Genomic DNA, 21506 nt, shown 5'->3' with positions numbered 1-21506 from the left:
CCAGCCTGACACAGACCACTGCTTCTGAGCCCCAAACGCCCAGGCTAGGTGAGACTAGCGCACTGGGCCAGTCTCCACCAAGACCCGTAACCCCCCTCCCTTCCTCTCCAGCCACAGAGGTCCAGGCTGCCCCAAGCCGCCAGCACATATGTGCCGGGCCCCTGCAGCCAGCAGCCCGTCTGGCTCCCTGGAGCTCTGCCCGTTCCCTGCCCTGCATCTCAGTCAATCACAGGAACTGCAACAATCACAGCAAACTCCAGGTGTGGCGTTCCCTCCTCCCCCACCAGCACCCCGGGAGCCAGGCGCTATTGCCCCATCTGAAGGTTCGGTACTGGGGCACAGCTCGTGTCGGGAGGACCCCACGAGGCCTCCTGACCTGACTGTACATCCCAACTTCAGAGTCCTCAGGGCCTGGCCAAGAGCAGACCGGGCTCTACATCTCCTGGGGCTGAGCAGGGGCAATGGCCAGTCACCTGCTGGGCTGCAGGCAGAGCCTCAGCCCTGCTCAAGCCTCCCCTGGGGCTGACCCACTGACTGATGCAGGCAACGAAGGCAGGGAGACTCCATGGAAGCAAAACCCTCAGTGTCACCAGGCTGACTGCTGAGCCGCCCAGAACAGACCCTGCCCAGCTGCCTGGGCCTTGAGGGCTCACACAAGTGGAAAGTGCTGTTCTGAGGGTCGGGCTGTGTCCTGCCCATTAGTCACATGATGCCCTACATACCCAAGGGGGTTGGAATCCCACTTTCTTTCCCTCCCCAGAGGCCCCAGGTCTTGCAATAAGCCACTGCATGCTGGCTTGTGGTCCACCTAGGCCCCTTGATTTTTTTCCCCACTTGGCCATTTTCACCCTTCCTGAGTCCCTGGGCTGTTACCTGCAGGACAAGTTGTTGCCAGGCCATCGACAAGGGCTGCCCACTGCCCACGCCACTGCTGCCCATGCCAGGCTGCTGGGCACGCTCCAGCTGCAGGGCAACATGGCGCCGTTCCTGCTCCAATGCCCGTGTCAGCCGCTCGAAGCGGGCCTCCTGCTCCTTCACTGAGGCCAGGATGCTGGCAGCCGAGTGCACGTTGCAGTCCTCCATGACCAGGACGCTGGCTGACTGCAGGCAAAGCAGAGCAAGTCAGGGTGGGGCCAGGGCAGGGGCCTGGAGAGGCCGTCGTGGGCCCCCTGCCCACCCCACTCACAGATCACATGACTCACTCCCAGACCACAGCATCCAGCTCTCTGGAGAGAAGCCACATTGATTAAATTCTAAATTAAAAGCCATTAATCCAAGGCTGGCCGGAAGCAGCCGGCTCCCTCCCTGTGGTGTGTGGGGCTGTGACCTGGGCTCCCTGCTTCCTGCCAGGCCCAGCAGAACCTCGGACCATGGGCGGCCCAGAGCCTGCTGGGGAGGGAAGGGAAGGGGAGGGAAGGGAATTAAAGAAAGAGCTGGTGTGACCAGCTCTGAGACCTCCCAGGCAGTCTGCTGTCCAAAGCACATGCCAGTTCACCCCACCCTCATGGCACCAGCACAGGCCCATCTCACTGAGGTGGACGCTGGGGCCCAAAGAGGGTGGGGGACTTGTCTGTAGCCACACAGCTCACACGGCAGAGCCGGCGTACTAGTGGGCACAGAGTGAGAAGTTGCTCCACAGCCGCTGGGTGCCTGGCCACCTAGGCTGGTGCGGGGATGACGCGGGCCTGCAGACCAGCGGTCCCACCTCCACTCCCAGCCACGCTGGCTGGGAGCAAGGCCGGTGTCTACCCCATGCATACAGCCTGGCTGAGATCCCGTGTCCAGAAGTGGCCCATGTGCCTGACGCCCGACCCTGAAGGAGGCTGAGGGCAGGGGCCTGGGCGCCTGAGGCCCAGCATGTGGAGAGAGTCAGGCCTGCCCGGGCCCCATCCCAGCGCTGCCCCTGTGGGCCCCCGGGGAGTGGGTGGGGGCAGTGGGGGCTTGGCAGCTGCAAAGACAAGCCAGAGCCAGCGCTTTTCCTTACCACTTGCTCCCTGGCTGACCAGCATGTTTGCTTTTTGTGGGCAAACAGCAGCAGAAGTATGTGTGCTCAGACCCAGGCGCACGGCAGCGGGTGGGGCGCAGGCCACGCGGGGGCTCCATGTGCAGCACAAAGCCTGACCCAGGCCAGCCCGCCAAGGCCATACCAACGTGGGGCCTGGGCATGGCTGGCAGCACCCCTCAAGGGTCAGCTCTGCTGTTCATGGGCCCCTGGGGAACCGGCTGCAAGGACAAAGCCCTGGAGAGGAAGGGTCAGCGCTGGGCTCGGCCACTCCAGTGCCAGCTGGGCCAGGGGCGCGGGTGCACTTCAAGGTGAAAGGACAGCACAGAGACTCCCCCAAAGCCCGCGACAGCTGGGGAAACCAAGGCCCATCGAGGGAAGAGACCAGCGTGGGTCCAGGGCTGGGCTCCACTTCCCCAGCACCTGTCACACAAATGAAACAGCAACAAATTGAATTCCTGCTGGGAGAGGTGGTGGTCAGCACGGGGGTGGTGGGCCGGCTGCGGACCCACGTGATAACATGGAAGGCAAAATATGCATGAATTTTTAAGATGGACCATGAGATTTCAAAGATGCTTTACCCAGCTGATCCTGGGTAGAGGTCGGCTCCAGACTTGCTTCCTCTGCTGTCCCGGGAGGCCTGGGGGCCGCCAGGGAAGTGCCATATGCAGGACCTCAGTGACCCTCGCTCTCCTCCCTGGCCAACGCCTTCCCAGCCTCTGTTCCCCTCGAGGGCCCCGCACTGCCTGCGGGGCAGGCCCCTCCCGCCCCTGCCCAGACCAAGCCACCAGCTTCCTGAGTCCTCGGTGGAGGCCACTCCTCACCACGCTTGCCCGTCACCCATGGGGTGGATTTAGGAAGAGGACAGGGACGAATGTGCCATGCAGACACAGGCTGCCTGTCCTGGGGCCCGTGTCCAGGCCTAGGCACCCCAGGAGTGGCCCCAGGTGGGTGGATGGAGGGATGGAAAGGCAGGAGACCGGGTGGAAAGGGACACAGATGAACAGTGAGGGGACATGTGGATGCTGCTGGGAGGGGGCTGCATGGGAGGGTGGGTGGGTATGGAGGCAGCAGGGTGGGGGGAGAACGGGAGGCGGGCAGGAGGAATGAGTGGACGGGTAGTTGGGTGGATGAATGGGTGAGCAAGGGTGAGGCTGAGAAACACTCTTGGGAAGGGGCCCCCAAGCCCGCTGGGGTGCCACTGTGGCCAGCGCTCGCTCCCCCATGAGGGTGCAGGCACACGAAGGAACTGGGGAGATGCCCACCCTCCCCTGAAACCATGCCCACACTTGGCGTCTTCCTGCTAAACCAGCCGCTCCTCCTCAGAAGGAGCCCAGCCAAACCCTGCTCCAGAAATCAAATTATGGGGACGGAGTCCAATCTGGGTTGAGGAATTAGAGGAATTTCCTACGGGTCAGGCTGGCGGGAGGCCTGGGCTCCAGTGCTGACCCTTCGCCGGCCATTTGTTGGCACACTGCCCACTGCCCCAACCTTCACAAGGGGAGGGAGGGGACTGGCTACGGGTGGAGCCTCCTTCCACGCCCCTGGCCCCACCCACTTGATGGAGAGGAAAGTAGGCAGCAGGGGTACTGAAGGCCACCCACCTGGGAGGGCACGGTGTCCCCCCCATGCTCCCAGCACTGGCCAGGCCTTTCAAGTGCCCATCTTTACCCTACCGCCCCTGCTGTGGTTGGATGGTGCCCACAGCCGCGGGACAGCTTCTGGCCAAGCCCACGAGGACGGGCACTGTGCCACGGCCAGGACCAGAGGGTCACCCGTAGTTGGTGTAATGCAGGGGTCGCAGGGTTGGGGGGGGCTTGGATGGGAAGAGTCCGTTCTTGACCTCAAAGCAGTGGAAGGAACTGCCAAGGAAAAAGGACCAGCTCGCCTTTGTGAGAATGAAACATTTCTAAACATCCAGAAAGAGTGCCACGTGCTGTGGTTGTGGCTTCTGTTTTTCAAGTGTAGCGAGCGTTTCAGACAGACGACAAGTGGGACTGTACATGTAGACACGGCTCCACTGCCGCGGAAGATGCGCGGGCACGTGGGGACACGTCACACTACTCTCCACTGTTGTGTTTGCAATTTTCCATGATATGGGAAGTAGGAGAAAACGACAAAGAAAACGAAAATACTGTCAACATATTGGGATCGTCTTCACAACATCCGGTAGAAAAGTGATATCCTTCATCTATACGGTGCCTATATAAGTCAGTAGGAAAGCCAAACCCCAACTCGAGGTGGGAAAAGGTCATCAACAAGGCTTGTGGCCCAGAGATGAGGTGTGAAGGATGAGTGTGGAAATGGTCGCGCGTGCACGCACACACACACATACACACATGCAATGGAAAGAGGGCGTGTCGGCCGCAGCGGTGCTCTGGGTGGAGGGCTCCTGGCCCGCAGGTTGCAGCAGGTCCAAAGTTCTGCACGTACCCACGTTCTAGGAGCTACTGCCTTCGCAAGACGGCAAGTACGAGATGGGAAAGCAGGTGCCCCTCCCCCACCCCAGCAGGCCAGGCAAGTGTGAGGCCAGGGAACTCTCCCCAGGGGCTCAGGTGGGCGTTGCCACCCGCCACCTGAGGGAAGCAGCTAGGTTTTCAGGGAGCTGGGAGAACTGTAACTGAATTCAGCCTGGAAATTGGATTTCCCTAGCAGAGGAGGTGACCCTATCGCCACCTGGACCCGACACCATGGGGGTGGGAGGTGGACAGAGATGGCCCCTCAGTGACCTCCTCCTGCCCCCAAACTGTCCCTGTGGACACCCAGCAGCACCCACTGACCACATAGAGTACAACTACTCTGTGCAGGGGGAAGGGTCTGGGCGGTTCTTCCCAAGGGGCTCTTGCCCTGCACTGATGAGGTGCCCTGGGCTAAGGGAGAGCCAGGTCCCTGGCAGCACTGGTCAGCCCCAGGGCAGGGGCCGCTGGACTGGTGGTCCAGGAGGACCAGGGGCTATGGGGAGGCTGATGCAGGAGGCTCGGAGCCAGGTCAAGGCAGGGACACTTCTGGGGGCCCACGGAGCCCGAGGTCTTGGGAGCTGAGGGCCTGGGGCCGGGCCCAGGGCCAGGGCTGGGGAATGGCCAGGTAACTGCAGGCTGGACACGGCAGAGGAGGCCTCGCCCTGGCAGGAGAGTGGGCCAGGTGTAGGTGAGCATCCAGCTGCTGCCCCTCCTCAGTGGGGGAATTGAGCCACAGGGAGCCCGCACCAGAGGCCCCCAAAGGGTCTCGGTCTGAGATTCCTGCCGGGGCAGGTCACAGACACTTGCTCTAAGTCTCCGGGTTCCCTGCCTCTCTGGGTGGACTCGTGGGATGGCGATGGACAGCAGTCCCCCAATCCCAGGCTGCCCCTCCTGCACCTGACCCAGATTCCAGCTGCAGTCGCAGCCCGAGGGCGATGCCTGACAGGCTCCAAGCGGGGGGTCTGGGCAGCGAGGACCCATCTCCTCCACGGTCTCTACAGCAGCAGCCAGCCCAGGGGCACCCCAAGGGCAGGGCAGGGAGGGCTGGGGCTGGTGGTCCCTCTGCCTGCACCAGCAGCCTACCCACTCCAGCCTGGCCATAAGAGGGGAGCCCAGGCATAACGCTGGGGAACGCCAAGGTGCCCCACTGTGCGGGGTGGGCTGGCCTGTTGCCTCCATACCTCCCCCTAGGGTCCCTCTGGGAGGTGGCTCCCCCAACCCCCCATTCCATCTCAGGGAGAGCAGAGCAGCGAGGGGGCAGTTCTGAGGGCCCAGGCTCAGAGCCCCACCCCACCGTGCTCTGGGGTGGGCACAGGGGCCAAGGCATTCCTGAGGCGGAGCCTGAGGCTCACAGCCAGGCTGGGACCAAACCCGACGGATCCAACTGGCACCAGGGCCTGGGAGCCCAGCTCCTACCCAGGGGCCAAGGGGTCCATGAGACCCCGAGGACCACCCCCACCGAAGGCACAGGTGGGGCAGCTGTCCGGTCAGGCTGAGGGCCGGTGGCCTGTGTGCACCAGTGCCCTCTGCCTGGAACATCCTTTCTCCCTCAAGACGCTGGACCCCTTCTTCCCAGGCCCCCTCTGTCACCATGGCAATGCCCAAGCTTCTCTGAGAGGGACAGAGCCGCTTTGTGGTGGCACAAAGCCCCTTTGAGGGGCGGTGGGGGTTCAGCCCCTGGGAGCCTGTGGCCAGTAAGTCTCTGGGGGGCAAGGCATGGCCCCTCAGCCCAGCCCCCACCAAGGCTGCGGAGCCAAGAAAGATGGAGCAGGAGAGCCTGGTGGTTAGGGGCTGAGACACCCACCCTGGCACCACCTGCCCAGCTGCCCATGGAAGGGACTCTGGGATGAGCCCCAGGGCCCCAGGAGAGGCTCTCTGTGGGGGGCCTCAGAAATTCCCACAGCCTTTCCACCATTTGACAAGAAACATGCTCTCCCTGGATAAGTGGAAGAGGCACTGGCAGTGGGGAAACTCCCTGCCAGACGGGGAACCAGGCACAGGGAGCCCTCGGGGGGCAAGCGGGTCAGATGGCGCGGCCTGGCATCAGGCCTGCTGAGGGGCTGCCCATGTATCCGGGCCTGCCCTACTCATGATCCTGGCCTGCCTTGCCCTGCTGCAGGGACCCCATCTTCGCCTGCCTGCCTTGGGGGAACACAGCCAGCACAGCTGGGTGGCCTGGGGTAGCCTTGCTGCAGCCAGGACCTCAGGACAGGTTTGGGCAAGAGGGAACCTCGCTGTGGCCGGGCTCACTCCAGGGGTTGGGAGATGGGACCCCGAGGGCAATGTGGGTCCAGGGCACAGTGACAGGGACCGAGCGCAGAGCTCCCCGTCCCCACCCCAGAGTGTTGCCCTATCTGTGCCCTGGCCCCGCAGTCAGGGAGGCTCACCCCAGCCATGGAGCCCCTCCCCGTCCCAGTCTGTGGGCCCATGCCACCCTGGCCACTGCTGACCAGGCACTTCGCAGTGCCCCCACATGCTGGGCGCCCTGCCGGGCAGCCCTCCCCAAGTGACCTCAATGTGACCCACTGCAGCTTTGCTAACTAAGCCCCCAGCCTGGGGGTCACAGCCCCCGGGTGGCAGCACGAGGCAGAGCTGGCCCCAGGAGAGATCTGCCCCTTTGTGGGCAGATCCACGCAGGGCCCGGGGGTGGGGGGCTGCCAAGGGGCCAACCCTGACATGGCAGTGCCCCTCATGGTCAGCAAATGAGATGCCCCTGCACCCCGCGGAGGCCTCGTCTCATGCCCCCCACACCCCGCCCGCCTGCTTCCCCGCCAGCATTCCTGCAAGCTGCTGACACTTCTGGGCACTGGGATGGGCCTGCACAGGCCATCGTCAGCAATACCAGGTCCACCTCCCCACAGAGCCCAGCCTGGGACTTCGCCATCCAGGGAGATGGGGCCTGGGGCTCAGCTTCCAGAAGGAGGTTCCCTGGGAAGTGTGAGAGTGAGAAACTGGTTCCCTGTTCCCTCATCAGGAACACCGGGGTCCAGCAGGGAGACTCCAGGCCCTGCAGGCACAGTACCCACAGCCCAGGGGGTGACAGGTGTCAGGAAGACCCTCCAGCTGCCAAGGGTAGAGGCAGGGCAGCTGTGGCCACCTGGCCCTGGATGGATCAAAGGGGAGTGTAGGCAAGAGACCAGAGCACGCCCTGTGGAGGGAGGTTCCATCCTTGCTCCTGAGCACAGCATCAAAGAGCCAGGTCCCCTCTGGTCTGCCCTTGCCCAGGGTCCTGTGTGGCCTCCAGCCAGCACTGGCTCCTCCAGGGGCCCCTGGGAACTCCCATTCTCTCCCAGAAGCTGAGCTGGACGCCAGTCTCTCTGCTCCAGACCCTCTCGCCTGCCTGGGAACCAATTCAGTGCTCCTGAAGCCCGGGAGTGCCCATGGCAACAGGTCCAGACACCACCAGCCCCCATCAGACAGCAAAGTCCTGCCTTTTATATGCAAATGATGACCCAGTGGAACTGGGCAGGGGGCTTCACCCCGCCCCTACCCAGTGCAGACTCTGGGCCCCACAGTGTCCCTGCCTGGCTCCCCACCCCACCCCCACACCACATACCACATACCATGAGAGCCTGCTGGGAACCGGACCTGTCTGTGTGTCCTGCCCCCGCCAGGGCGCAGAACACTGCAGCTGGCATGCTGACAATTTGGGGAACTCCTTAAACCCACCCGCAGGCTCACGCGTGCGGCCACCCACAAAGTCATGCACACACACACCCAGAGGCACCCAGGCTGCCCTGTGGGGCCTCGCCTGCCCCGGAAAATGGATGGTAGGTGACCTGACACTCCTGACAGGTCCTTGTGCTGGGGGAGGTAGGACTCAGGCTCCTGGGGGTCAGCGTTCTGGGCAGACTGCATTCCTGTCCTGAACACCTGACAAGGTTGCCCCCACCAAGACCTGTGAGGCCGGCCTGCCCCTGGCTCCACAGCCTGCAGGTGCCCAGCCTCAGTCCACACCGAAGTGTCTCTGTGACAGTAGTGGGGAGCATGGCCGGGCCAGGACCCTGGACAGAAACACCGAGGCTGCACAGACCTGCTCCAGCCCCCACGGCCCAAGGCAGACCCTGCTGCCCCCCCGGGAACCCAGGAGAGTTGCCATTTACCAGCACAAACATCAGGGAACAGCTGATGTGCCCTCAAAAGGTTAAAGAGGGCCTTGAACTGATGAGCTGGGAACAAACTATAAGGAGAAGGACCGATTGTGGGTGATGAGGATCCTGTGGGGATTTGAAGAAAAACATGGCGGAAGCTAAACAGCAACCGGGACGCTGTCCCCAGGCCGCAGGATGCAAACCCAAGGCAGACCTGCCAAATGGGCAGAAAAGGACACAAAGCTGTCAAGAGGGAAGACAGGAGTGGTGGAAAATGGACCCTGGGAACAAACTCCCCTGGCACAGGAGGTCCCCGAGGGACCCCACAAATGGCCAGGAGCCACCCCCAACAGAGGCCTCCAGCAGGGTTGTCAGGGTCAGGTTGGGGTCTGAGCTTTCCACCCAGAAAGAAGCTGAGCAGATTGCGGTCATGTCAACCCTAGCCTTTACAACTTGCTCTCCCTGGGCTCTGTGCCCCAGCCTCCAGGCTGCTGTCCCTCCGCAGGGCAGGAAGGAGGTCGCCTGGCCTGGCCCGCACCGGACACACCCAAGGCGGCACTGAGGAGGGCCCACGTTGCCGCCAAGCTGCCCACATCCCGGAGGGGCTGGACGTCATCCACGCACAGATGTCAGCTGCAGGACCCTGCTGCCCAGCTATCGTCTCTTGTTTGCAGAAGCTCTTCTATGGCAAGGACCAGCTGACAGCTTTGTTAACAGGGTGCTTCCTTAAGGAAACATCGTGCAAAGTTCCCGGACTGTCAGAGACGATTTGCCACCCCAGGCCTCAGTGTCCCCATCTGCACACTCGGTGTCCCGCAGGCACTGCGGCCCAGGGCCCATGGGTGCAGGGGTCACGGGGCGCCAGCCTCTCCCTGCAGGGCACAGAGCAAAGGCCCCGGAGGACTGGCTGGCAGCCCGCTCGAAGCCTCCTCGTTATCTTGCAAAATGCAGAGAGCAGCAAGTACATTCAGACGAATGAATGGCCTAATTAGGATTTCACAGAGAGTGAAAATATTTTGAAAAGAAAAAGTTTAACTAAAGGCATATTTGAAATACCAAACTCATCAATTGCAAATGACAACCTCGCAAGATGTGCCAGGGGGGCGGGGTGTCTCCTTCTCCCCAGCTGACAATGGGCAGCCTTCCCTGTGGGCGAAAGAAACTGGGCCTCAGCCTCCCCAAATCAGAGCTGCAGGGGGGTGTCCCCGCAGCACAAGACCTAACTCAGGGCGGAGCTGACGACTCTGGGTGCCCCGGTGGAAGGTCACACAGGGACGGGGACGGACGCCCAGGGCCTGGGGAAGAAAGGCCCCTCAGCAGCCTGACAGTCCAGTCCAGGCAGGAGAACGAAGCAGAGCAAGCCAGGGAACAGCCAGAAGCTGACTGTGGCTGGCAAGGCAGGGAGAGGCCCCAGGGGCGAGCTGAGGGGCAGGGGCTGCCCCAAGAGCCACTAGGCCAATGGCCACCTCAGGCTTGCACAGACCACCCAGCACGGCTGGCGTGGCACCGTCCCTCCTGGTGGCCTGGGCCCCGCAGCGCAGTCACACCACCAGCTGTGAGGCACCCTGAGCAAGGAATGGCACAGCCAGAAGCTGGCATGGCTCTCGCACCATAACACAGCGGCCAGCACGAAGTGCCACCTGCGCTGAGCCCCACAGGGTGAGCAGAGCCAGGTCTGAAGCCAAGTTCGGCCTCGTAGAATGTTATTCCTGAGAAGCATGTGCTCCGGAGTGGGAAGGGGCTGGGGGCATCCCTGGGGCCGTGGTCTTCGCTCCTGCCTCTCACGTTGAGCTCCCCCACCCGGGGAATGACCCACGAGTCCAATCACAGAGACCCCTGGATGCCTGGCTGAGGGCCGCCCACAGGCGAGGGCCAGCACCTGGCTCTCTGGCAACGCAGGCAAGATGCTTGCGAGGCAGGTGGACCAGCCGACCCGCCCCGAACTGAGACACAAACAGGCGTGCGTGTGCCTGGCCCAGTGGTGCTGCCACTGGAGGCCCTGGGGGTGCCAAGCCCGCGACCCTAGAGGAAGAGGCCCGTTCACCCCCCACAGCATGACAAAGCCACTCGGGCGTGGGACAGCCCATGCCCTCCCAGCCACAGGGAGTCACGCATTCACAGGCCGGATGCTGCAAAGGGGCCCGGATCACTGTGGGGGCTTCTCAGGGGCCTTCCCACAGCAGGGACCTGTTCTCAGTAACCAAGGAGGCTCAGAGGGGCTGGAGACCTGGGGAAACCAGAGCGGGATGCACACGCGCACAGGCCAGCACACCGGGGGTCCCGGGGAGGAGGCCCCAACTGCGTGGACCAACCTGCATCTGCAGGGCAAGTGCGAGGCCGCCCGTGACTTATCAGAACAGAGACTGGTCAAAGGGAGGCCCCGACCTGATCTTCTAACGGGGCCACAGGCACCTCGAACCTGAGGATGTGGTATGTCACATTTATAATTCCTGGTGATAGAAAACATCAGTCAAGAAACTGTTCAGATACAACCATATCAACACAGTTCAGCCCTTGCCTCACATTTATGTCAAAGTAAATTCTAGACGGATGAAATCTCAAGTGTAGATGCTGACCTGGAAACACCGACAGGAGAAGACGGATGTGTGTTTATCTGGCCACGTGCTAGACAACGCGTGGAACAACAGAAGGATTGAAGGAGGAAGAATTCCACAAATTCCACACAAAACATTAAAAATTTGAACAGTTTTTGAACACGAAAGCCATCATAAGCAAAAATTAAAAGGCTGAAGAAAGACGGATGAAGGCAGAACCCACTCTGTGCGCGGCTGCGACCCCAAGAGGCCCCACGGGGGCCGCGGCCACAGAGGCACAGCCTCCCTCAGCCCGGGTGAGGCTGGTGGAACCAGTGCCCGCGAGGCTGCATGGAAGTGCCTGCGGCAGACACGAAGAGTCCGTTACCAGACTCAAGAAGCGCAGCAGATGGGGAAACAGGAAGAGGCAGAGAGAGAGGGACAGAGAGAAACAGGGAGAAAACCAGGAGAACGAGGGAGGAGGGAGAAACAGGGACAGGAAAAGAGCAGCAAGGGCAGGCACAGCAGGCGAGGCGGTGGGCAGCCTCCCACAGACCTCATTACCTGCCATTTGATGTCTGGTTGGCCTGCCAATCTGAGGCACGGTGGTCCACCAGAAGTTTAGGGGGGTGGGGGCCAGCCCCTGCCACCCTAGGCCCCAGATGCCATGCCACCTGTGCCACCAGCAACGCCACGTCCCAAGGCCTGGTGCTCTGGCCCAGCAAGCCCTGGACACAGGCTGAGCCTCTTCATCCCAATCCACAAGCCCCCACGTGGCCCAGCAGCCTGGCCACTGAGATGCTTGGCCAGACCTTGGTCCTCCCACCTGCCTGGCTGGCAGGTTGCCACACCCGAGGTCCTGTGGAACACAGAGGAAGGAGCAGGCCTCCTGCCCTCTCCTGTCTTACAGCCCTCAGCACAGGACACTCAGGCGTCTGGAGGCTCCTGAGTCTGTAACCACTGCCTTCTCACCACCACCCAAGTGAGGTGCTGGCTGGGCCAGGCTATCCACGCTGGACACCCAGGGACACAGAATCCACAGGGCTGGGTGGGCTGAGCCTCCCACAGAGACGGGGCTGGGCGGGGCAGGGGCAGAGGGCCAGGCTGGGGCCTGGGCTCCTGCAGTGGAGCAGCACAAGTGGCCACCACACTCTGCAAATCAGGCAACACAGCAAACTGACAGAGTGGTACCAGCAGGGCTCACTTCCCACCACACAGGGTTCTGGGGGCCACAGGGACCACTCAGCCTCCGTCCCTGCTACACTTCCCGGGCACCATGCCTCGTGCCCCTGGAGCTGTGATTAGCAGAGGAGCCCACGTGGCAGGGCCAGCACCAGCGCCCTCGCCATGAACACAGCAGTCACGGCCCCTCCCCACTCTGACGGTGGCCCAGGGTGGCTGTGTGTGCCAGAGGCCATCTGGCCCTTTCAGACAAAGCCTCCTCCCGGCCTCAGTGCCCTCCTCCAGGAGCTGCGGCATGTGGGCCCATTGCCTGTCCTGGCTGGCAGCTCCAACCTCCCTGGTGCAGCAGGGACTACCCTGAGCCGGGAGCGAAGCTGACGGCCTGTGCGACACCAGACACCGCCATGCCAGGCATCCAAGTCAAGGAGGGTGCGGACCAGTCCAGCTAATGTCCTGGTGGGTGGTCCCCAGTGCACGCTTGTCCCTCAAGCCAGACGTCCCTCAAGCCGGTATCTGTGGTCCATACCCAGGCCATCGGTGAATTCAAGTAGGGGTGGCAGGAGGCCCCATGTCCAGCCTTGTCCAGACCAGGGCCCTGTGCCCACCAGGTTGAGGCTGGCCGGAAGCACACACCACTCAGGCCACAGTCCATCCCTCCATGGACCACACCCACCAGCCCACCACCCGTGTGAGGAGGGGACATCCCTGGAGGAGGTCAGCATGTCCAGACACCCATCCGGCTGGCTCCACATCCTGCAAGGAACCAGAGGGCACCTGGTGAAGCCAACCGGCGGGGTTGAGTCCCTTCTGGATGGGGCCAGAGCCCCAGCTGGGCACTGTCATCCCTGACCCAAGGGCGTCTGGTGGTGCTCCAACACAGACTCACTCCCACACGACCGTGCGTGTTCTCACCCCCACCCCACTGGGACTGTCACGTCTACAGTTTGCATCAGCTGCCACGGTCCCTCCTGGGTGTTTCTTACGCTGTTGACTATCCTTCAAAACCCTGACCATTTTGAGCCGATGATAACGTCTCCCTTCTCCAGAGGTTGGGTGTGCTCTGTTGTGATAAACTCCCACACCAGGATCTCACTGGCCTGTTCAGGGGGTCATGGCCCCCAGGGGTCTGCCCCCCTCACCTGCCCTGGGGCACAGGCTGCCTGCCTCTCTCCTGAGGCTCCCCGAGGCCAGCCCCCATCCATGTCCCTCCTAGGCCAGCAGCCAGCCTCCCAGTCCCGGACCAAGGACCATGCAGCTTCCTGTCTCGGCCAGTGGTCTGGGGACGCGTTCCCTCTCCTTGTATCTAGGTCTGGGGAAGTTGCCAAAGTGTTTGTGTTGTAAAAATGAAAAACAGGGCACCACAGACAGGCTGGAGGCCACCTCCAGGAGATCACAGTGGCAGAAGCTCTCTCCCCTTGGCTCTGCAGTGTTTACCAGGTTGTTCCAAGCTTCTGTCCAACCTTCCTTTGTGGACATGGCTCATTTGTGGGCCTGCGAGTGGGTCTCTCTGCCTCACAGTAGCCCCTTCATCAGGGGGAGGGGCTTCAAGTCAGGGTGGGATCATGGGGGTAGATCAGGATGCCAGGGCCAGAGGCAAGGAAGAACGGGGAGCTCGAGCCAGCCGTGTGTGTGCACGCGTGTACACGTGTGTGCGTGGGCACCTGGGAGGGGAGGCGTGGTTGGGAGTCTGCCCACCCGCTGTACCCTCCCCACCCACAGCAGGACCTGCTGCTCCCACCCTGAGGTCTGAGGCTCAGGGATCAGCTTTTGCTTAGAATGTGATGCTTCTGGGGCACGTCTGCTTTTGGTTTAAACGTTCACATAGACCTTGTCCCATGGAGAACCACGTGCCTTTCTTATCAGTCCTGATAACCGCCAGCCTCTCCCCAGTGCTGGCTGTGCCCCATCATCTCGGACTCTCACTAGGGGCCTGGGGTCAGCCCAGGACACCATTTTATAGACGGGGAAACCAGGTCCAGGCAAGGCAGCGCTGGGCCAGGATTTGAACTCAGGTCTTCCTGTCCTTAGGACACACCACCCCCCAATCCAGCCACAGGAAGAATGTGGCTCCCACCTCGTGGGACTCCAGCAGGCCAATAACTCCACAAATGCAGAGGAGGGCCAGGAGTCAATGCCAGTGTGGGGGGTGGGAGGGCATCTGCAGGGCTGCAGGTGGGGAGGGGGCCCGAGGGAACTTCCTGCAGGAGGGTGGGAGCAGGGGGGCAGGGAGGGTCTGGGGACGCAGGGTGGCGTTGGGACCTGAGGTGGGGTCTGTGTCCCCAGGGCGCCTCATCTCAGCAGCACTGTACAGATGGGGGGTGGGGGGAACAGAACCTCATAAGAGCCCTGGGGCCATGGACAGACAGATGGACAGGTCTGAGATACGAAGGTAGAAGCATTGATGGGATTTGTGCCGAGAGAGTGGGGGTACCTGTCTCAGGGAGCCCTTTCTAGCACCCCTCAGAGTTGGTCCTGGCCAAGGACCCTGCACCAAGAGCCTCGGGGCCAAGGGACCCACCCCCAGCCTTGAAAAGGCCTGCTGTGTCCCCGACTGGGGCAGGAGGCCTCTGCAAGGGCTGGCCAAGAGCCACAACAGCACAGACCACAGATGTCTGACAGCACGAGGCAGCCCCCATGTGCACAAACCAAGTCCGGCAGAGGGACAGGCAGCTCAGGGCCGCAGTGGGTGATGAGGAGCCCGGGTGAGGGTCAGGCCGGCCTGACTGAGAGCTCGCTCTGCACTCGAGCCTTGAGTCCTGCTCCACCACAGCAAATCCTGACGTGCCCTTCCAGGCCGCTGGTCACTCTGTGCACATCTTGAAAAGGCGCCACTTCGGCTGCACCCTTGTTTTACAGAGGTCACTGAGGCAGAGAGAGGCACAGCCCTGCGCTGAGTGGCAGACGCAGAGACCTTGCCCGGACCCCTGGGCAGTGGCAAGATGGCCTATGGGGGTCAGGGAGGCGCCTAGGGCACACGCCTGAAGGAGGACCCCACCTCCACGGTCCCTGCTGGAGCCTGTGCTCAACCACCCCGCCACCCAGCCCTCGGCCTCCCTCTGCTGTACCGAGGCGGTGAGGGCACAGGGTACTGAGGGGCGTTGCCCAGGGTCCTTGCCCCTCTCCACCTCCCCACCCTGAACAGGGGGCCTGGAGAAAGCAGAGCTCCAGCCTCCCAGCGGGTGCCTTGGCGGGTGCCTCGGGAAGGGTCCCCACCTCTGAGGGAGGCTGGGTGGAGCCAGTCTTGCTGGCCATGGCAGTCCTGGGTGCCCTCTGGTGGCTGCACTCAGCTTGTTGCTGCTTTGCTAGAGGCCGCTGGCCCCTCAGGGTCCACTGGGGCAGTGGTAAGCGCTGTGCCTCACACACACACAGCCTGGGCTGGGGGCCCTGTAGGTGATGTGGATGTCCACCAGCTCTGGGCTCTTCTTTCCGACCTGTGAAATAGGCTGAGCTGTGCAGCTCTCCCATTCAGGAAGCCCCAGGAAGGAATACCTGACCCTGAGTCTCTCTTGGTTACTCTCTGATTCCGGGGCTCCTGCAGAGTGGCCGAGGCCTCATCCTAGTCTTGATGGAAGCTGGCAGCAAGGGAACAGATGCCTTCCCCGACCCGAACCACTGTTGGGGAAGGTCCCAGAACCCCTCGCTGCCTCCCTGGCATCCCACAGCACCCCAGCTCTGTCCCCTCCCTCCCTCTGCTGACGCCAGCCCAGGGCACATGCTAGGGGCTGGTCGAGGCTCTGCTGGGCCTGGTGTCCCCACCCTCCTCTGCGCTACAGTTCTTAGCTCCTCTTGGAAGTGCAGGATCCCAATGCTCGTGGTCCCAGGCCTGTCTCCTGGGATGAAGGGGAGTGAACCCACCTGAATCCTTGTGCAGCACAAACAGGGATGGAGGTGCAGCCTCCATGGAAACTGGGAGATGCAAAGGGACCCCTGAGGGGCCACCCTGGGGGAGGCACACAGCCCAGATTGGGGGGCAGCTCTAACCTGGCAGGACTAAGGGCTGGCCCAGCTCACCCAGGAGGCACCTGGTCAACAGGTACTTGTGCCCATGAGGAGAGTAGGATGAGGGCTGGCCGGGCTGTGCTTATGTGACCTCCTCCCCAGGCCAGAACCAGAGTCCTGAGCACAGCAAGTGCTCTGTGCCCAGTCCTGTGCTGGGTGCCAGTGCACCTCAGACTTGGGGGCATGGGGCGGCAGGGAACAGACAGGGTACTGTGGATGGGACAGGGCAAGGCTGGGGGAAAGCACGAGTGCCCAATTCACAGCCCCACACGCTGTGGCCAGACCCCAGGTCCAGACCACCTACTCGGGAACTGACTGCTGTGGGTCCAGCACTGTCCCAGGTCCAGATACACTGAGCCCAGGACAGGTGGGACCTGCTTGGGGTGGGCAGACCTCTGGCAGCCTGGACCTGGGAGTGGAGGTTCCCAGTGCAGCCCTGTGTGTGTCCTCATGGGGGAGGTTGCCCCACAGGTGCTAAGCCGGTCACCATCCAACCCCCTGGGTTCATAAACCCTGACCCGGCGTGTGCCCTGCTCGGTGACTCGGGAAAGGGGTGTGAGTGAGGGATTATACAATGAATCGATCCTAAAGAATGAAACCCTTGGGGCAGTTCTTTTCTTTTCCTTGTTCCTAAACACGCCTGGGTCTAAAGGGGAAGGCCGCTGGAGTCCCCGAGTTGCGTTTTCACTGGGACACGTTATGCAGAGATTAGAAACGGTGACATATTGTAATAACCCAATATTTAATTAAAGATTAAAATAGGAAGGCTGGGGATCTCCGGCTGCCCGCCCAGGGTAACACCACGGCAAACCTGGGCCGAGTCCCACTACGAGTAGAGGGGACACGCCTCAGCCAGGGGTCCGGGGGCCCGCCGACAAGACGCAGGGGTGGCGAGGAGGGGGACCCAGGTTGGGGCTCCGGGCAGGAACCCCAGGCAGCGTTCCCTCCCTCGTCCTCTGGGCGGCGGGAGCAGCGCGGCGCCGGGACATCCCTCGGCCCGGCCGTGCCGGTGCTTCCCGGCGGCGCGCCGCCCCAGGAAAGTTCCCCCGCCCCGGGCCCCTCCGGCCGATGGAAAGTTTCCGTGGCTGCGCGGCGCCAGCTCCAGGCGCCCGGTCGAGCAGGGGGAGGACACGGCTCATATTGGCCGCGGCTTGAGGGGCGCGCGGACCGAGGCGCACGGCCGGTCGGGCAGGACCCGAAGCTGCGCACAAAGGGACCCGCCCCCGTCAGTCCGGGGTCTTGCGCACCGCGGCGCGGGCTCGGTGCCGGTGGAGCAGAGCCGGGCTGGACCCCCGGCCTTGACCCCTGCCCGGACCTCGATTCGGGCCCCTGCCCATCCCGCAGCCCCGATCCCGGCCCCGACCCCGGTCCCCGGCCCGAGCCTACCTGGAGCGCGGCGTGGGCGGCGCCGCAGCGCGGCCCCCGCCCCAGACGGGCGTCCCCGGGTCCCTCGGCGCGCGGCGTCCCCGGGCGGGCGCAAGTAACTGTCCCAGGGCCTCCGCTCGCGCCGGTGCAGGACTCACGCCCCCAGCCCAGCGCAGCCCAGACTAACCCTCCGCCCCTCTCGCGGCCCGTGCGCAAAAGGGGCCTGCCGGCGCGGCGACCCTCGCCCCGCCCCTCCGCCGCCAGTGTTTCCATTGGTCGGGAGGCCCGGCAGCCGGCACCGATTGGACGGGCGCGGAGAGACACCGGCTTGCCATTGGGCGCTCCGGCTGTCCGTCTCTGCCGACCACGGCCCCTCGTGGAGTAGCGGAGGCCCGGGCACCTGCCGGGACCTCTGCGGCTGAGGTCGGGGCCGCGGGCCGCCCCTTCCGGCGGGCCGCCCCCTCCCGGCCGCCTTCGAGGAAGTCCCCGGACCGTCTGGCCCGAGCTGGGAAGGGAGCAGGCCCGGCGCCCCATCCCCGGACTCGGGCCGGGTCGCCTGCATCACCACCCCCAGTTCCCAGGTATCCTGCTCCAGCGCCTGCTGTTGGCCCGGCGCTGGGCGCCACGCCCTCCTTTCAGCGTCAATTGTATTCCCCACAATCCGCGAGGGAGCGTTCTGCTGCCCTCCCATTTTACAGACGGGAAACCGAGGCTCAGAGAGGTTCTCACTAGCTTTAGGTCACCGGGGCTCCAACCCAGTCCATCTGACTCCGGGGCCCGGGCGCTCTCCCACCCTCATTGCCCCAGGGTTCCCACTATGGAGGCCGGAGTGGGTGGGGCTGGCAGTTTTTCCAAGGGTAGAAAGGGACCGCTCGGTGAACAGCGGTTTTCCTCCTTGGTCAGTGATGACTCGACAGACACCGTGGGCTCAGCCCATCCTGCAGGGCCCCAGGGACTGGCCTCCCTCATGCGGCTCACCGAAAGGCCACAGGTCTGGGCCTGGGGAGGAGAAGTTGGTGTTCATTTTCCCCGCGTTCTGGTGTCCATTTCCTCCACCCTACCTGGGGTCATGCAGGATCCCTGTGGGGCTCAGCCACCCGAGTTGGGTTTAGCACAGGTTACATTTCCCTGCCAGGTGGAGAGCAGCCACCTGGTCCCTGCAGTGACACAGGGCACACACATGACCACAAATGGGACCACAACCCTAGGCCAGCTCCAGGTAACTTTGGGGTGCAGGGGGCACCAGTGTGGATGCTGCCCACTGGGGCTTGTTTCAGGGGGTCCCTGACCAGTGACCCTGGCTCGTGCGTGGTTCTAAGCCGTTCTTGCTCTGGTTGCACCTGGAGATGACCAGATCCTCAGCTCACCATATTCCCCAAGGCTGCACAGAGCCACATGGCCCACCACAGTGCTAATTGGGGGGACAGCGGGGGTAGAGACATTCATGTCTTATCCACCCACATCAGGGGTCCACTGTGTTCACCCAGAAGTTCCTCGGTCAGAACGAAGAAAAGGAAATGATTTGGGGCCAGAATTCACCACTGGTACCACATTGGGTTCCCCTGTACCCTGGCATACATGACAAATCAACCCCCAGCAGCCATTCAGAGCCAGGCAGCCACAGCCAACTGACTGGAATTGGTACTGGACGTGTCACCAGCACTGGAAGTGACAGCCACTTGGCACCCTGGCACAGGGATATTGCTTGAAGCTCTGGGCAGGCAGAATGAAGGTTCCCTCTCCAGAACATGGCAGACCCTTCCCTATACTTAGGAGTGGATTTAATTAGCCCAAAGTTCTCTGTGGATCTCTCCAAGGGCATTGGGCCCTGGTCCTCCTGCAGCCCCTCCTCTCACAATGACCTTGTGGCCCAGCACCACCCCTTTCCCACACACTTGCTGATGGTGGCAAGAGGGGCTGGACAGACCTCTGCTGAGAGGGCAAAGGGGAGAATTGTGCACCAAAATCGGCCCAAGTGAGGACTCCCTCCATCCCCCCTCATCCCTACCCCCCCCCCTCCTGACAGGCTTCCAGAGGCCTGTCTGCCCTCAAGCTGGCTCACCAGCTGCACGGAGGGTCGGGGCAGGCAGTGCCAGTTCCACGAGGACCCACCATGACCCAGGCTGCAGATGGGGGTCAGAAACAGAGTGCAGGAGAGATGGTCTCTACCCCTAGACCACTGTCACAGGGCCCAGTAGCCTGGTCTCCTATATTTCGCCCTCTCTACCTGGCTTCTGGCCAACTCTGTAGGGGCATACCTGGGGCATGTGAGGAAAGCTGCAGGGAGAAAAAGGTTTCAGCCGGATATTAGGAAGAACTTCCCAACAGTTGCAGATGCATGAGATCAAAAGGGTGACCACACAAGGTAATGAGCTCCCCATCTGAGGATGTATCTATGTATGTATTTATGTATTTTCTTTTTTAGATTTTTTTTGACGTGGACCATTTTTAAAGTCTTTATTGAATTTGTTACAGTATTGCTTCTGTTTTACATTTTGGTTTTTTGGCCGTGGGGCATGTGGGATCTTAGCTCCCTGACCAGGGATCGAACCTGCACCCCCTGCATTGGAAGGTGAAGTCTTAACCACTGGACCACCAGGGAAGCCCCTGGATGTATGTATTTAGAGGTGATGTAGCAGTGAACCCCTTGTAGTCCTGAGACTACCCCCACCCAGATGCATCTCATTGGGTGATGGCAAAGTGGGATTTAAACCTCCACGGAACCCAAGCATGGCTGCATCCCACTTTGCAGGTAATGGGAAGGCACTGCTCAGGAGGGCTTGACCAGTCTGTGTCCCACCCCTCTAAGGCATTGGCCCAGTGATTTGGGGCAGACTACTGCAGCTGCTGCCCCATCCCCCAGGGCATGGTCACTCGCCTCCAAGCCCCAGGTCCTGCTTATTCAACACTACTACCTCTTGGCTGGACTGCATGATCCAGCTGCCAGGAGGGGAATCACTGGCACCCACCCAGCATGACTCTCTTGACAGAAGGCAGGAGGGAGGACTGAGTGTCTCACTGGGTTTGCCGCCTGCTGGCCAGGAGTCCTTGGACGTCGGGAGTCCTTGGCTTCTGTGCCTGTAAAGAGCTTTTGTTGAGTTCCAGGAGGAACACAGATAAGATGGCAAGAGAGTGGGGTGGAATGGGCCTTTGGGGGTGTCATGCAGGTTTGGGTTTTACTCTTGCCTGTGTTTACTACCAGCCAGGCCCTTGCCCTCTCTGAGCCCCAGTTTTCACAGGGCGTCAGTGCTCCAAGGAAGGATCAGGGCACCTACAACCTCAACGCAGGGCTGTGGAGCTAATCCAGCCACTGCTACTTGCCACCTTCTTTTGACTTCAGGCAAGTGACATACATAACTGCTCTGAGCCTCGATGTTTGCATCTGTAAAATGGGATAAATGAGAGCTGTGTCCTGCAACTCTGGGTTTAGAGCACTTAGCACATTGTTATTAACCTTAATATAACTATTTGCTGAGGGCCCACTTTGGAGCAAGCCCTGGGCCTGTGACTCCCCACTTTCTCTGCACTCAGACCCCAGACACAGCCCAGAGGCCAGTGTGCGCAGGGAGCCCAGTGAATGACTCTGTTCTCTTGCAAGGGCCCGGGTCAGTGCCCCTTCCCAGCCTCTTGCTCACTTGTAACCCGGTGCAGATCAAGCCGGCAGCCCTTCATCCTGGGGCCGGCCCTGCAGAACAGCCTCGAGGTGGGTTAAAGGCTGCAGTGGCCGGTCCAGGGTCTGTCCTGAGTTTGGCAGGGATGTCAGGGGTGCAGTGAGGAAGATGGCCAGTTAAGAGGCATGGAGGGGGCGAGCAGGGCCCCACCAGTGAGCATCCCTGCAGAGCCTCCAGCAGGGCCCAGTGCAGCGCGGGACGCT

The 21506-nt window shown here is 62.1% G+C and overlaps 1 protein-coding gene across 4 annotated transcripts in view; it reads right to left on the bottom strand.

The window, feature by feature from the left end:
• The window catches only part of ARVCF (ARVCF delta catenin family member), a 36441-nt gene extending 18260 nt beyond the window's left edge, over window positions 1-18181 (bottom strand). For 3 of the 4 annotated variants that reach the window (XM_082354918.1, XM_082354920.1, XM_082354919.1), the window contains exons 1-2: window positions 17654-17857; window positions 874-1101 (exon numbers count right to left, since the gene is read on the bottom strand). In XM_082354918.1, the coding sequence (XP_082211044.1) occupies window positions 874-1083 (210 nt within the window). In that variant the 5' untranslated portion in view covers window positions 1084-1101; window positions 17654-17857. Of the gene's footprint in view, window positions 1-873; window positions 1102-17653 lie in introns of all 4 variants that reach the window. The other variant, XM_082354921.1, reaches the window with a different exon arrangement.
• Window positions 18182-21506: the final 3325 nt, after the last annotated feature.

The sequence above is a fragment of the Balaenoptera borealis genome (assembly GCF_965194805.1).
Source record: "Balaenoptera borealis genome assembly, chromosome: 14".
NCBI classification, from domain to species: Eukaryota; Metazoa; Chordata; class Mammalia; order Artiodactyla; family Balaenopteridae; genus Balaenoptera; species Balaenoptera borealis.
The sequence above is the reverse complement of the archived record's forward strand: the minus strand, read 5'-3'. Positions and strand labels throughout refer to the sequence as shown.